This window comes from Anopheles stephensi, chromosome X, assembly GCF_013141755.1.
Source record: "Anopheles stephensi strain Indian chromosome X, UCI_ANSTEP_V1.0, whole genome shotgun sequence".
In the NCBI taxonomy this organism is placed as follows: Eukaryota; Metazoa; Arthropoda; class Insecta; order Diptera; family Culicidae; genus Anopheles; species Anopheles stephensi.
In genome coordinates, this window is record NC_050201.1 from 11,241,311 (window position 1) to 11,256,267 (window position 14,957).

General features: G+C 46.3%; 3 protein-coding genes and 1 long non-coding RNA gene across 8 annotated transcripts in view; 2 read left to right on the plus strand and 2 right to left on the minus strand.

The window, feature by feature from the left end:
• The window catches only part of LOC118507207 (disks large 1 tumor suppressor protein), a 60,132-nt gene extending 54,777 nt beyond the window's left edge, over nt 1-5,355 (minus strand). The window contains exon 1 of one of the 4 annotated variants that reach the window (XM_036045345.1): nt 5,255-5,355. The gene's annotated coding sequence lies outside the window, so the exon portion shown is untranslated. Of the gene's footprint in view, nt 1-2,484; nt 2,569-4,322; nt 4,380-5,254 lie in introns of those variants that run through there. The other 3 variants (XM_036045334.1, XM_036045323.1, XM_036045367.1) reach the window with 3 other exon arrangements.
• An 820-nt stretch (nt 5,356-6,175) lies between these two features.
• LOC118507330 lies at nt 6,176-9,871 on the minus strand. The gene is made up of 4 exons (XR_004905622.1): nt 9,695-9,871; nt 9,308-9,587; nt 6,423-9,243; nt 6,176-6,215 (listed from the first exon to the last, which is right to left on the minus strand). It is a non-coding gene; the product is annotated as an uncharacterized LOC118507330 (long non-coding RNA).
• On the plus strand, nt 9,854-12,156 carry LOC118507284 (NADH-ubiquinone oxidoreductase 49 kDa subunit-like). 2 transcript variants are annotated; one of them, XM_036045633.1, is made up of 2 exons: nt 9,854-9,995; nt 10,381-12,156. In XM_036045633.1, the coding sequence occupies exon 2, from the start codon at nt 10,473-10,475 to the stop codon at nt 11,883-11,885; it is 1,413 nt and encodes a 470-aa protein (XP_035901526.1). In that variant the 5' UTR covers nt 9,854-9,995; nt 10,381-10,472; the 3' UTR covers nt 11,886-12,156. The 2 variants fall into 2 exon arrangements, with proteins under 2 accessions (XP_035901526.1, XP_035901534.1); XM_036045641.1 differs by having other exon boundaries at nt 9,893-10,243; nt 10,381-12,144.
• LOC118507320 (uncharacterized protein C15orf61 homolog) lies at nt 9,868-14,773 on the plus strand. Its single transcript, XM_036045711.1, has 3 exons — nt 9,868-9,995; nt 13,254-13,390; nt 13,452-14,773. The coding sequence occupies exons 2-3, from the start codon at nt 13,277-13,279 to the stop codon at nt 13,770-13,772; spliced, it is 435 nt and encodes a 144-aa protein (XP_035901604.1). The 5' UTR covers nt 9,868-9,995; nt 13,254-13,276; the 3' UTR covers nt 13,773-14,773.
• Nucleotides 14,774-14,957: the final 184 nt, after the last annotated feature.

Below are 14,957 nucleotides of genomic sequence, written 5' to 3' on the forward strand. Positions count from 1 at the left end.
GATAGGGCATGGAAGTCGGAGGGATCCGCAAAGGGCGAAGGGACACACATATATACGTGCGTCCACGATTATCGCGTCGAGGAAAGAGTTGAGAGCGGAACGTTGTCGGTGAGCAAGACTAGAGAGAAAATGTTCCCTCCATGTACAAGTTCGGTTACGTCTTTTCCATCCGGCGCCTCACTTTATTTGGGTGGGATGAGAGATGGGTAAACGTTTTATTTGAATAAATCTATATCGAAGGGTCAAGGGAGGAGGAGAGGAGGGGGAGGGGGGGAGGGGTTTGGAGGAGGTAGGAGTGATGGTTCGCACATGGTGCGCCCCAATAGCTCTGAGCGTCAGAGTCACAATCGAAACTGCATTGCGGAATGCTCCTTTCAGGAAAGGGTGCTGGTTTTATTGGATCCGGGGCCCATGTGGAGAAGGGTCGGGTGGAGTCGAAAAGAGAGGAAATGCACAAACATACACAAACACACAGCTACACACAGGGAAAGGACAAAAAGAGGAGCAAAAGCAAAGCGCGCGCGCGCACTGTCTCCCTCTCTTTCTCGCTGTCGCTCTCGTTCTCGCTCTCACCAACAGCACGCCACACATCGCGTATCGGAGTACAGCTGATAGCATACATTCAGGCTGTTACGCACGGTTCGATCGTTTGTCAATCATCGATTGTGCATGTATTGTTTTTTTTTTTTTGTTTTGTTGGAAAGTCCCGGCATTCGATCGATCCCAACCACACTCTCTACACGCAGCCAACTAATAACGGATCGTGGCGGATCGGGGCGGAAAAACGGGAGGTGTTTTCCGGGCGGGGGGGGGGGGGGGAGAAATAATTAAATAAAATTGACACTTTACAAAATCTGTGCGGATAGCGAGTCCGCTACCCACCCACCCCGGCGAACGAGAGACGGGTAATTTGTGGCGCGTTAAAATACGCTTGAAACTCACTTCCCATCGCTTCCAAACCACTGCCCATACAACACGGTCAGGCTCTACCCTGAACCGATTCTGGCGAAGCTTCGCGGAAACTGATGTAATGTGAAACTTTTCGCACAATTTTGCCACCGAACGTATGGTTGTCGTGGAAAAAGTTTTACAATTGTGGCAAACAGGCGCACACACACACATGAACGATTACTAGCAGCTTACAGCAACGGGGAGATGAGTTTTTTCCATCTGATACGAGAGTTTTTGCGTGTATCCCTTCATCCCGGGTGGAATACGTTCTACACGGGACTGTTTCGCGCTGTGCTAATTGTTTTGTTCGAATCCCATTTAGGAACGTGTCGCTCGGTCCAGGTGTCCCAGGTCCCTGGTATCTGAATATTCGGCTACGGGGTATAATCAAGTTAGGGAAGCCAGAAATGGTAGGCCAAGCACCTGTCGAAGTTGTTGTTGAGCGAGTACAGTACAGTTGATTGTCGTAGGTTGGTAGGGCTATTGTGACTCACAACAGATCTAGACACAGTTCTCTAGAATCTAGGTTGTGGGGAGTTTTGATTGAAGATTTCGGCTTAGCCGACACTGTTCTGGATGTCCTATTTGGTATCACATCACACACACGCTTTTCTTCTTCGGCTTTTTCGTGTTCTTCACACTAATAAATCGGAGTCTTAGTTTTTCAAGTTTATCAGCTATCTGAGGCACAACCAAATTCTAGGATTCACGACATGATGGAGTCACATCAAGTTCTATTAATGTTTTTTGCAGGGTTTTCCGTGATCAATCCGAAGTTTAGCAGCTTTAACGAGGACTCTGCACAAGCGGAGGAGTTCTGGACTCTATCACATTTTCTCGACTCTCGGCACAAACTTTAGTGAATAGACACCTCTCAAAACAATTGTGCTTGAGGAAACAGGTATCCGGAAATAATTCGATACAGATATTCCTGGACTTCTTCTTGAGAGATGTCCGACAAAGTGCGACAGCGTTCAGAACTACCAAACAAAATTGCTTCAACTTCATCTCTGCCTTCGAACAATACTAGTCCATCTAGGCAACCCTGCAACCTTTCGAGCCGTTTAAATTTTCCGAGTTTTCTCCTTACACCTACACTCATTCACATACACACACACACGCACACTATTACACTGTTTGTCGATATTCAGGATAAAAGAAACAGCCGGATGAATTTCAAACACTTTTAATTACACTTCAACTACGACCACGTGGATGAAAACAGGACCAATCGGAAAATGGCATACACACACACGCACACACACACCAAACACTGTTTTTCTCTTGTTGTTGTTGTTGTTCACGGCAGTAAGTTGATTGCAAACCCGGACCAGGGGAAAAGGTATGTTGAGGTTGATGCAGAAGAATGAAAGTCTGGGGGGAGGAAAGGGGGCGGGTGGGGGGGGTTCGATGCACCGCGTCGTCCGTTGCACTACACAAACAACTCGCAACTCGGGAAAATGGTGGAAACGAAGGAGCAGGGATACGGTGATGTATCGAAGCAAACAACCACAACAACAACGGCAACCTTACGCGCAACAACGCAACGCCGTCCCACGTTGGCCGTACAGATCACGAGACCACGCTGCTCACCGCACACGGTTCAAGTGTACCGGAGTCCTCGGCCACGGCAAAATAAGGCAGGTGGAAAATTTAGTCAAACAACCGTAGGAAAAAGAAGAAAATAAATCACCCCCCCATCAAATGCTTCTGCTGCGCGCACCGACCGGTCTCGGGCCAATTCGGGTGTTCACGCACACATCGGCACGCTCTGGCGCAACAACGGCAACAACAACGATACACAACACAACAACCTACCAAAATCGCTATTCTTAATAGGGAAAAACGGCAGGTTGTTGGCACGCACGTTAATGCGTCTATGTGTGTGTGTGTGTGTGTGAGTGAGTATGTGTTTTTGGTTTTTCCTTTTTCCATTTGTCTAAAATATCGTAACACGTCGCTCTAGCGCTCTCTCTCTCTCACGCACTTTTTTCGGCGATACAGTCACTACCCGAAGTACGCGAATTCGGCGGAAGAGAGTGAATCCGCGTACCACGAGTGGTCGCCGAAACACTGCCTAACACAATTGATAGGATCTTGTACACGAATAGAATCTTGCACGAGTTTCCACTGATAGCGAGCCTTTTTTGTTCGCTGTATTGGTGTATGCGAAGCGGAGATGGCGATGGGGTTTTGGCGGATAACAGATGAATTTTTGGTGAGAATCTTTAATTGCGACGCTGGCAATCATTGATGCACAATTTGATGAATGTCTGCTATAAGAAACGTTTTCTGACTTTTTTTGTGACTTTTGTACCCGTATCACCCCCATAACTGACTTAACTTTTTTACTCGTATCAGAATAGGATTCGATCGCTTGTCTCGCCGTGTGCAGTCCGGCCTGGCTCTCGTCTCGGCAATAAACTCTTTAAACGAGAAAAGGAACGCGAATCTATGTTATAACAGCTATTCGTGATGGGTAAGATTTAGAGAAACATATCATGTACCAGGTGCCTATTTCCTAATTCGAATAAGGAATTGAAAGTAATTTTTTTTTAATTAACTTAGAAAAAACCGTAGGATTTTTACACTTATATCAAAGTGATCCGTGTGACGGAACTTTTGAATCACCAAGGGGATTATGTTTGAAATGGAAAGTATGTTGAATATAGTCCACTGTTGAACTTTGCTATCATATAATGGAATCTAGCAAACAGCTAGGACAGATTTGCAACGTGACAATGAAACATTGTGCTGAGCTGTGTATATTCTGCCTTATGTTTAGAAAATATCGCACTACGCCCTTTGATGCACATCCGAACAGATATTACACAGAAATTGAGTGGAAAATGTTATTTTAGTTAATCCGCAACTACACAAAATTCCATTATATGATTGCAAAAGCCACCTTTTCCACTATTCGCTTGATACATCCAGCTGAGTAATTTTAAGAGTTCCTTAAGAAGGATTAAACCCCTGTAACTCTGTGGTTTTTTTGTTTTAAATCAAGAATCAAATCTACATCATAAACTCGAAATTCGGTCATATTTTAAAATCCGCAAACTCGAGTACTGCGTAAGTCGGGAACTGACTGTACGCTCTGTAGTATAATCTCTTGAATCTCTCTCTGAGTCTCTCTCTCTCTCTGTTTCAGCCACGCACACAAAACTTTCTCTTTCTAACGCGCCGACTTGAGATGCGGGACTTCGGGAAAACGCGGTTTGCTTAAACAGATTGAAGTTTTTCTTTAACCTTTTTCCCCTATTTTCCCAAATCTTTCCCTATCGTGGCTCGTGCAAAAACAGGGCAACAACGGTTAAAACTTCTGCAAATGCACTCAACCACTATAACGAACCCACACACACACAGACCTCGCTGAACGGAACCGTAACTGAACTGTTGGTGTTGTGCACGGACCGCACGCCGTGTCCCTTTTGCCAAAAGTGTTTTATTCTAGCCCTCTAGATTTCATAATCATTGCTTGTTGTTTTTTTCCCCGCTTTTTCTTTTGCTCGCTTGCCTGCTTGCTCCGCCAGCACGAACCAACACACTCAGCGAGCCTGTCTCTGTCGGAAAATCTCGTCCTTTGCGTCCTCTCGCTCTCGCACGCTCTGGCACTCTCGCTCGCTCTTTGCGTACTTTTCAAATTGTTTTTGCTCCTGTATTTAATGCTCATGCTCGTTAGTTGTTTCCTGCCTTTTCTTACTATATACCACTGCAGTGCTTTTTCATTTCTCTTTTTTTGAACAGCCAACCAAACTTTCCTTTTGCTTCTTTCTCTTTTCCACCTTCTTGTTTCCTTGCCGGTTTTTCTTCTGTGCGTCATGAGTTTCATTTGGCCGCTCGCTAAGGGATGTTGGTGGGATGGGGGAGGTTTATTCTTCCCTACAATTTTGTATTGTGCATCCTTGCGCGAACAAGAGAGCGAGAGAGAGAGAGCGTGCTCGAGAGAGCGTTAAGTTCCGAAAAGGGATTTTCAAAAGAGAGTGAAGAAAGAGATGGGGCGATAAGGCTTTACACGGGAGTGACAGCGTAAGGGGGACACAAACTTTGGGAGCACCAGCCTTTGAAAGCACGTGTGTGAAGCCCAAAAATTTTCTTTTGGGCAATTTTTGATAGTTGCCGGAGAGAGCGTTTTCTTCTCTACCGGTTTGAAGAGGTTTTTTTTGTTATTTTACACACCAATTCCGCCACCACGTTACATCACAAAACAAAAACTTTTGGTTAGAATTAGTAGACTTGACAACCAGATAAACCGAAGGTCTGTGTTTACTGTATAGGAAAACGGTCTTTTAGGCCTCACTCTCATACTACTGCTGCATTTCTTCACTACTTTTCGTTGGTTTTTTTTTTCTCCCAAACACAGGACAGTTTTCCATGTGTTTTTCCAACGCCACCACAAACACAACACGGTACGATCGTGGCACGAAACCGACCGAAAGGACGATGCCAATGTCAAGGATTTCGAGTATCGCATCGACAAGGATTCGGACGAAACAGTGGCATTTGCTCAGCAAATTGTTGGTATATTTTGGAAATATTTTCTCTTTTAATTACATGTGGTAAAGATTATGAGTTTGATTCATATATGTGTTAATAATCCTTTTTTTAACCGTTGTCGAATTTAATCAATTTTGCTAAAAGTAAAAAGTAGAAAAAGTAGTAGAGTAAAAGTAGTAAAAGTAAAAGTAGATTAAAAATAAAAATTTATCCAATATTTAATTGAAGCATTTTTATTATATATTTTCTTTAATTTTTTCAATCTGAATCAAGCTTCAAATATGCAACAGTTGTGAAGGATAACTATAGCAGACTGTTCTGCAATCAATTCCGAGAAATTATTTCATTTGAACCTAAAAAGCCTTTCTTTTGGCTAATTTGGCGCCAAAGATTGATCACCTCTGGTTGTAGCAAACGTTGCACGCCGCGTCCACAAGTTGCATGCAACATTTTGTCAAAGAAGGACAAAAATTTGAAATTTCAAATTTTGCAGCAAGATTCTCACAACGTCTAATCACGAGATTTCTATACCAAACAGGCAGTTTTATGTTAAACATCCATAAAGATTATTGAGTATAGTTTATTAAGAATACTTCCGCTAGAAATCGGTAAGAAAGGGGTTTAAATGATTTACCCCAAACGGTTAATCCTGATACCATGTTTGCACGACAGCTTGTATGCAACCTCTTGCAGGCACTGGTTGTTGTAGGCGTTTGCTTTTTTCTCACAAGCGATAAGGGCCAGGATGGATTTCTTATAGAAGGCTTACATAACAATCGATAAACGGACCGGAATGCAGTATCACATAGACCAGGAAGAAGAAGACGTAAGGGGAAAGTGTTAATCATAAAAAAGGGAAGTATAATTACTGAAATGTTGAATTTTACACAAAGTACACCAAGGTAAGGGCGTAGTATATACACTAACTAGAACACTATTTAAAAAGGTAATAAAATTGTTTAATTACTTACCTACTTATCAGACGCTACAATCGTATCACTATAGAAGCCTGGCTTACTATAAAAGTTCTCGATGTCGTTCAATGTATTTCGTCGTCATCTGCCAATCCAACATCCGGACGATTCCGGTGGATAGCCACCACCTTCATTCCATCTCAAAATGGGATCTCTTTTCTCTGTTGTGGGCTGGATCGTTCCTTTCTCGTCTCAATAAGAACGCCATTCATTGTCCTTCTACGCAATCCTACGTATAAGGCAACACAACCGCTTCCAGGAATCTCCGTTGCCAGTCACGTTCAGGCCTTCGTCCAGCCATTCTGGTGAATGCACCAATGCCTTCATTCTATGCTGGATGGTCCGGTACCATTCTCATCACGCTAAGATTGTCCTTCCACGCATTCTTATTGCTTCACGGAGTTGGCATGCTGTAGAAGTCCTTGATGACGCTCAACGTCGTCAGCCAATCCAATACCCGGACCTTACCAGCAGATTTATACACTATCATTCGCATCGCACTAACGCATCAATTTGGTACGCCAACTTTAGATGGCCTTCAGAAACGTTGCGTGGAGAGTCGTCCCGGTCCCGTTCTCATCTTGATTGAATGCTGATACATTATCCTCCCACGCAAACTTAATTATCAGATCCTATAATCGCCTAGAAGTCTTGGCTTCCAGTCGTCTGTCGATCCAATATCCTGGTCTTGCTGGCGGACACATCAACGCCATCGCTTCATCTCACCATGAACCTGCTATAAGATCTCTGTGTATGTGGATGACCTAGAAGGACTTTACGGGGTGGTTCAACCAAGGCCAGTCTACTGGAGCCCAGCGAATCTAATTCGTTGCACGATAAGGAGATTATCGTGCAGCTCATAATGCCCGCCATTGTACCACCTCTTCCTTTGACGGCTTTCGAACGCTGCTAAGAAGGATCTTGGATAATTCTGGAAAGTGTCCAAATCTCAGAGGTGTATTGTAATATGCGGGATCGGTCGACGGGGCTTTGCGCATATGCGATTTGAGTCGCGCCGTACTTACGTGGTTCATTTGGGTTTCGACGAGAGTGACAAACGACAACTTGCTATCCGAACCAAATCTTCCTTTTATCGACTGTCGAGGCAATCGTGAAGGTTCTAGATGAGAATCTTCCTTACTGGATTGTTGGAGATATCGAGGCCTTACCTTTGGTAGGGGGACACTCGAAGCTCATCGGCGTTGAGTCGGCCGGGCGACTCTAGATATTCAGAGGGAACATCCCTTACTGGCTCGTCGGAGATTTGAGACCTTACCTTGGGTTGGGGGACTCCCAAAGCTCTGGAAAGGATTTGGACGTCAGGTTTTGATTTGCATCAAGTCTAGCCAAGAACCAACTCTCACGTTAAAATAACTTTTCCTATCTGTATGGTTACATTGCCTAATAGTTTTTTTTCTGGTTGGCGACAAGAGCATAAAGCTTTTGTCGTAAAAAAGTGTCGAATTTCGTTTGGATGGATGGACTTATTGTTATTGTTTGTTAGTTCGAATAAGTCTTGGTTTGTTTGTTCGTTGAACAGCATGGTCTAAAAATTAGCTTACATTAACGTTCCGCATGGAGACAAGAACTTAAGGTTCTTGGCGCAAAAAACTTGTGTCGCGTTACGTTGCGCACTTTTGGTTCTGTTACCAACGCGACGAATTGAGCTAGATTTAACGGCATGCGAGGATTAGATGGAAAATTAATAAACGTCTTTGTTTAGGATAAACTATCACCGGCAAATATTATTTTAGGAAAAAACCCTAAACTAACAGAGCGACAAGATTATGATGCGTTATTGGAAATATCTCGAAAAAGGGACAAATCTCGACATATGGTAATCGTAAACTCAGGCCATGTAATTAAATACGAAAGTGAAGAACATAGGCCGAAAAAGGTTAACGCTAGAACCCAACGCATACGTTATCGTTGCGCGATTAGTTTCACGAAACAACGACCTGCGCGAAGATCAAGGCACGGTCGTAGGGCAGTGAAGGAAAGACCAACTTGACGAATAGAGTAAACGACGCGCAGGCAATAGGCAATAGGAAAATAAACATACGCACTTGAACCACAGATGCGCGATGCGTTACCCATGGTCATAAAACGATAGGGTAACAATCGCCAGATATTGTAACGTTACAGACCTCCTACACTAGCCGACGTCAGGCAGGGATCAAACGCATCGGCATACCGAGTTAGAATAAATGAGATCGATGTAATGCTATTTCATGTTCTTTTTCCCACGGAATTTTAGTATATAAGACAGGATTTTTTGAGAATAAAAGCGACTTGTAATCCAAACCTCAACGAAGAAACTTGTGTTTCATTGTTTGTTTGGGTTTGGGTATAGAAGCGGGAAAGTTTCACCTTTGCCTTCCCTCCGGAAATTGGTTACGCACTTTGGTGCCTCCCCACTCCGTCGGAAGAATTAGGCGAAATTAAGCCAAGCAAGAACCACGGTTAGAAACTTCTCCTGGTTATTCAGGAAAAAAGGCTAATCGTCTGATCGAGCTACGGCATTCCCGTTGTCCACGCCGAGTTAGTGTAGTGCGAGTCCGCCGCTAAAAACTTCTCCTGGTTTTCCAGGAAAAAAGGTCAGCCGCCTGATTCAAGCAACTCTGACAAGGCCAGGAATCTGCGCGGAGATCTCCGAATCGATCACTCCTTCGCGTGGTCGGTTCAACAACGGTTCGTTATCGAACTAACAGGTTTGATACAGTATCTCAGGATGCAAAGGATTTCTTGAAGCTTCCTTGAAGCAGCAGCATCCGTATAGATGTGGGTACTGAATTTTCTCCCCAAAATAGGTGAAGCTCTGTAAAAAAAAGATACATGTTAAAGTATGTTCCTACATTTTGCATGTCCCACTTTTGTCTTACCTGATACAGATTTGACCAACGAGCTCTCTGTGATATCGTCTGCAGCTACCAGGCTCTGCATGCTCTATCCGTCTAGTCCTGCCGTTTCTGGCTTTCTGTGACTATATGTTTTAACCCTAGCAAGGATTACCGGTCTTGCGTACGGGGAGACGGTATCAAGGTGGGATTCGATTCTCGGTGCTGGTCCGGAACTCTACAATTCCTTGCTAAATTCCAGGAATGCCAAGAGTACCAGATTCCCATTCATCGATTCCATTCCTTTCGTCGGCTTCATTGCGAGCTGTATACACCACAGATCGAACCATAGCATTAAACATCAGCAATACAGATTCCCTAATTATTTTTCCAATAGCAAAACAACAAAAAAGTAGCAAATATTCCATTTACCTGGTGGTTAACTGTTTTGTTTTGACTCCCATTGTTCACACAGGAATCCGACACGCACCCACACACACACATGCACTCGTTCAATGCCGGATGACAGCGACAGCGACAAAAAGGCTCACCGCACACTCTATACACCTTGGGCACCGGTCCCGCGTACTGCACGTGTGAACAGTGCCGAACACAACAACACTGACAGCTGTCAGATTCGGTCCGGACCGATTGCATATTGTTGTGCAGGCGATTTGCTGCAGACGAGAGAAAAACCAACACCAACCAATCTCCAGTCGGCCCCGAACGTAGGGTAAGTTTTTCCGCGAGCGAATTTTCATGAAAATGCAACCGTTAAGTCACAGTTTCAGGCGCGCAATAGTGTAGGGGAAATGTATTCGCTGTTTCTCTAATCGGGCACCCGAAAAACTGACATTTAGATAAGCTCGAGAACAAAAATTTCTGTCAATTAGTGAAAAGTGCAAGAAAAATATTATCAATACACACACACACACACGCACATCCGTGTGTAGAGCAATACTGTTTCAGTCCCCACTAAAGGTGCGAACGGGTGGTGATATTTTTCCTCCCGCTTTTACACATTACGCCCCCAAAACCCCCCCCTCCCCCCCCCCGTTCTCCGAAACCGAATTGCTCCTAACGACTGACCGTGTGTTTTTCTTTCCGTTGCGTTTCAGCTCCGACCGGAAGCAAAAACCCGACCAACGAAAACAAAAGGCCCGCTGCAGGTTAGAGCGCGCAGTATCGCGGGACCGAGCAAGTAAAAAGGATGGCATTCAGCGTGCTGAACACGGTCGCGAAGCGCACGGCCGCCAATGTTTATGTAACCGGTGGTGGGCTGCTGAAAAATGTCGCCGCTTTATATAATGCACGCCAACCGTCCCGTGGCGCCGGCAAGTGGTTCCCGGACGAGGAGTTTATCGACCAGTTCAAGGGCCCGGTCATGTACCCGGACGAGGTGACCTCCCGCTGGAAGCTGCCACCGTGGAACAGCAAGATCGCACCGGTGGAGAAAACGGTCCGCAACCTTAGCCTTAACTTTGGGCCCCAGCACCCGGCCGCTCACGGTGTGCTGCGTTTGGTGCTGGAGCTGGACGGTGAGACGGTGATGCGGGCGGATCCGCACATCGGGCTGCTGCACCGCGGTACCGAGAAGCTGATCGAGTACAAGACGTACACACAGGCGCTGCCTTACTTCGATCGGCTCGATTACGTTTCGATGATGTGCAACGAACAGTGCTATTCGCTTGCGGTCGAGAAGCTGCTGAACATCGATATCCCGCTGCGGGCGAAGTACATTCGGGTGCTGTTTGCGGAAATTACGCGCATCCTGAACCACATTATGGCGGTCGGTACGCACGCGCTGGATGTGGGCGCCCTGACGCCGTTCTTCTGGCTGTTCGAGGAGCGCGAGAAGATGATGGAGTTTTACGAGCGCGTGTCGGGTGCGCGTATGCACGCCGCCTACATCCGGCCGGGTGGTGTGTCGCAGGATCTGCCGCTCGGTCTGCTGGACGATATCTACGAGTTTGCGTCCAAGTTCGGCGAGCGGTTGGATGAGGTGGAGGATGTGCTGACGACCAACCGCATCTGGGTGCAGCGTACGGTCGACATCGGTGTCGTGTCGGCGGAGGACGCACTGAACTACGGCTTCAGCGGTGTGATGTTGCGCGGTTCCGGCATCAAGTGGGATCTGCGCAAATCGCAGCCGTACGATGCGTACGATCGGGTCGAGTTCGACGTGCCGATCGGCACGAAGGGCGATTGCTACGACCGGTACCTGTGCCGTATCGAGGAGATGCGTCAGTCGCTACGCATCATCGACCAGTGCCTGAACCAGATGCCGGCCGGTGAAATTAAGACGGACGATGCGAAGCTAACGCCACCGTCCCGGGGTGAAATGAAACATTCGATGGAAGCGCTCATCCACCATTTCAAGCTGTTCACGCAAGGATACCAGGTGCCGCCCGGTGCGACGTACACCGCGGTTGAAGCGCCGAAGGGCGAATTCGGCCTGTACCTGGTGTCGGACGGTTCAAGCCGACCGTACCGGTGCAAGATTAAGGCGCCAGGGTTCGCACATCTGGCCGCACTAGACAAGGTCGGCCGTCATCACATGCTGGCGGACGTGGTAGCGATCATCGGTACGCTTGACGTTGTGTTCGGTGAAATCGATCGCTAATCGATCCTACGCGAGTAGCGCACCCTATACTCCCACTGTTTTGTCCGTTATCTAGAACGTAAACGCCACCAAGCCCGCAGTACGACAGTCCCCATTTCTCCAGCATCATCGTCCAGCATGTGAAGGAAATGGAAAACACGCTAGAAATGCTGTCGAAAATATGAAAATCGAAACGAACACAACACCATACGCATACTATTCGAGCGGTTGCGGTGTTTGTAAAACATGAGTTACTGTAAATGAAAATAAATAATTAAAATTAAAAACAAAATTGCACGTCTCGGTTGCTTCTTTATGTGGCGCTGGGTCCCGAGTCGAGAAGGACGCATTAATTTGTGGACCTATTCTCAGTGGTGGATCAAGCCTCTCTGGAGGCCCTAAGTAGAATGCCTCTAATAAGTCAATTCAGTGGCCATGCGGCATACATTAAACGAATCCTCTTAGGGTGTTTAGGGTCCTTTAAATGATCGAGGCTTCCAGAACCTCACAACCATTTTAAAGGAAGATACGCCTCTGACGATATGAACGGGCCTTAAGGATCTGCTTGGTTTGATTTTACTGGCTAGTCGTGTTCTGTTCATCCTACTCTCGAATACGGCTTAGTTCCCATCAGCCTTGGACGGAGTCTATGTCTCCTGAGCACGGGGACAATGATTCCTCTATATATTCCCAGCTTCTGTCCCATCGTGACAGGTTGCAGGTTGAGTGGAACAGTTTCGCTGCCAGCTCCTTTACACGTACCTCAGCATGTACGCTTTAGTCGGGTGCTAAGTTTTAGCAGTAGATAGATGAAGTCACCTAAAACCCTCGAGCTCCTCGTAAACCAGGAGTCTAGAATAATTTTTCGAAGATAGTCCTCAAATCCGTGATTCTCGAAGAGATCTCTCTGCCGCTAGGTTGAATACCTCCCTGGGTGCAGGTCCGTGATTGAAGCAAAATGGCCGGGGAGAGATTTCCACCCAGCTGGTCGCTGCCAATCCTAATAATCCGTTTTCCAGTTCCATAAGCCAGGAGTCTGGATTCATCCGAGAGTCTTGGAGAGATCTCTCTGCCGCTAGGTTGAAGACCTCCCTAGGAGCAGGTCCATGATTGTAGCAAAATGGCATGGGAGAGATTTCCACCCAGCTGGTCACTGTCGATTCTAATAAGCCAGTGACTTTGAAATCAATTAAGGAATTCCCTCTTAATATCTTCAAGAACTTCCCACCGGAATGGTGTGCAGCTGATCAAAGGATTGATTCTCATTACGGCATCAGGTTACCTCTGAAGTTATTTCGGTGACCTTTCACAGGCACATCGCGCTCTTCCTGTAGCTTTAGGCATCAATTTTCTATTAAATAATTTCCCCCACCTTTTCCTTACTTACAGAGCTGTAGCATTTGCTTAACAAAATGCTTCTCCTAAAGCGTGCGCTACACACCGCCCACAAACCGAAAGTGTCCGAGGTGCTCACAGCATATCTGAAGCAATGCAACGAACCACCCTGGACGTCCTACTTCATCAAGGTAACCCAACCATGTTTAGCCGTCATATGTTCCTTCTTCAATGCTCTTCCATCTCAAGCAGCATGCGGACGTGTACAACGACCAGTTCGGATGGTCCCACTTCAACTGGACGCTCGATACGGGCGCAAACTATCACATCCTGCGTACCGGGTGCTACCCCTACATGAAGTACCACTGCACCAAGCGACCCTGGCAAGACCTCACACTGGACGATCGGTTTTTTCGCTGCATCAAGGTCGCCAACCTGGGACTACCGCAGCTATTCTACGGACTGGCGGCCATGTTTCTTATACGCCATACTGAGTACGTCCAGATGCCGGACGGCCGGGCCCCCGTACCGATCTACTTCCTGTACGAAGAGGATAAAGGTTCGATGTATTAGTTGCGCACAGTAAAGGCTAGCAGCAAGCACCATTTTGTTTGCCTCCGTTATACACGATTTCTTTGCTCAGCTTCACATGGTTTCCTTTTTTTTTGTTTCGCCTTTTTTTATTTTATTGTGTTTTCATCATACTTCCGGTTCGGCCGGGTGTTGTAGCAAACTAAATACAGGCTCTCTCTTTGCTAGGTGTTTCGTTTGTAAAAGTATATGTATTCGTTTTGTTTCTTCTTTCTTTTGCACATGGGCTTTTTTTGTGTGCTGTGTGTGTCTTTCTCGCCTGTCCGACCCTCTCTCCCGCCGTCCGTTCCGCTCCCCGCTACGAGCTTTACTCCTCCAAATAGACCCTACATCACAACACGGGTGAGGTGACCCGTTGCGGGACGGGGGGTTTTTACGGGGGCGAGAGGGACGCAAGGACGAGCAGACCTTCAACGATACATCCACACACACGCATATACTAAGCAGACAAAGTAAAGCAATTTGAAAAAAGGACAGAAAAAAACTCGAAAAGCTCTAAATAATTCCCCGTGAAAAGCTAGTCCTACTGTGTGCACTACACCGTTGCGAATTGGATGGGTGGGATGTGAGGAGGGGTGGAGGGGGTGAGGGTTTGGAATGGAGAAGTGGAGCTGTGGTAAGGTGATAGAAATTCGTTTCTACTCTAAACAAGTGCACTGCAGATGGGGCGGGAAGCACAGGACGAGAAGGACATCGGGCAGGTATCCGGTTGGGTGCAAACACTGTGCAAAAGGTAAACCAACTGTTCAACTATTATAGTATACGCCTACTTAGTAAAAAGTAATAATACCGTACGAGACCTCATAAGCCTGGTTTGTTTGCTTTGCTTGGAAAGAAAGTGGCAGCGGTGTCCTCTCGGTTTGTGTGTGGCAACTCCTTACTTCTAACAAGCGGGTGCTCGAAACCGCCTAGTGAGGGACTGATTACAGATCAGACCTGAAGGGTCGGTAGCCCCTAGCTCAAACTACTCCAAAAAAAAAAAACATCATCAATTCACACCAAGTCCCCATATAACGCAGAATATGCTTTCGTTTCCGTTACTAATAAATCCATACGCTTTGCCGGCCAGTCTCACTAAACTACTTCATAAGTGGGTTTCCGCTGTATCGCCTTCATCCGTCGTCGTCCCCCATTTTGTTCATCACTTACAGCCACATACATAATTTA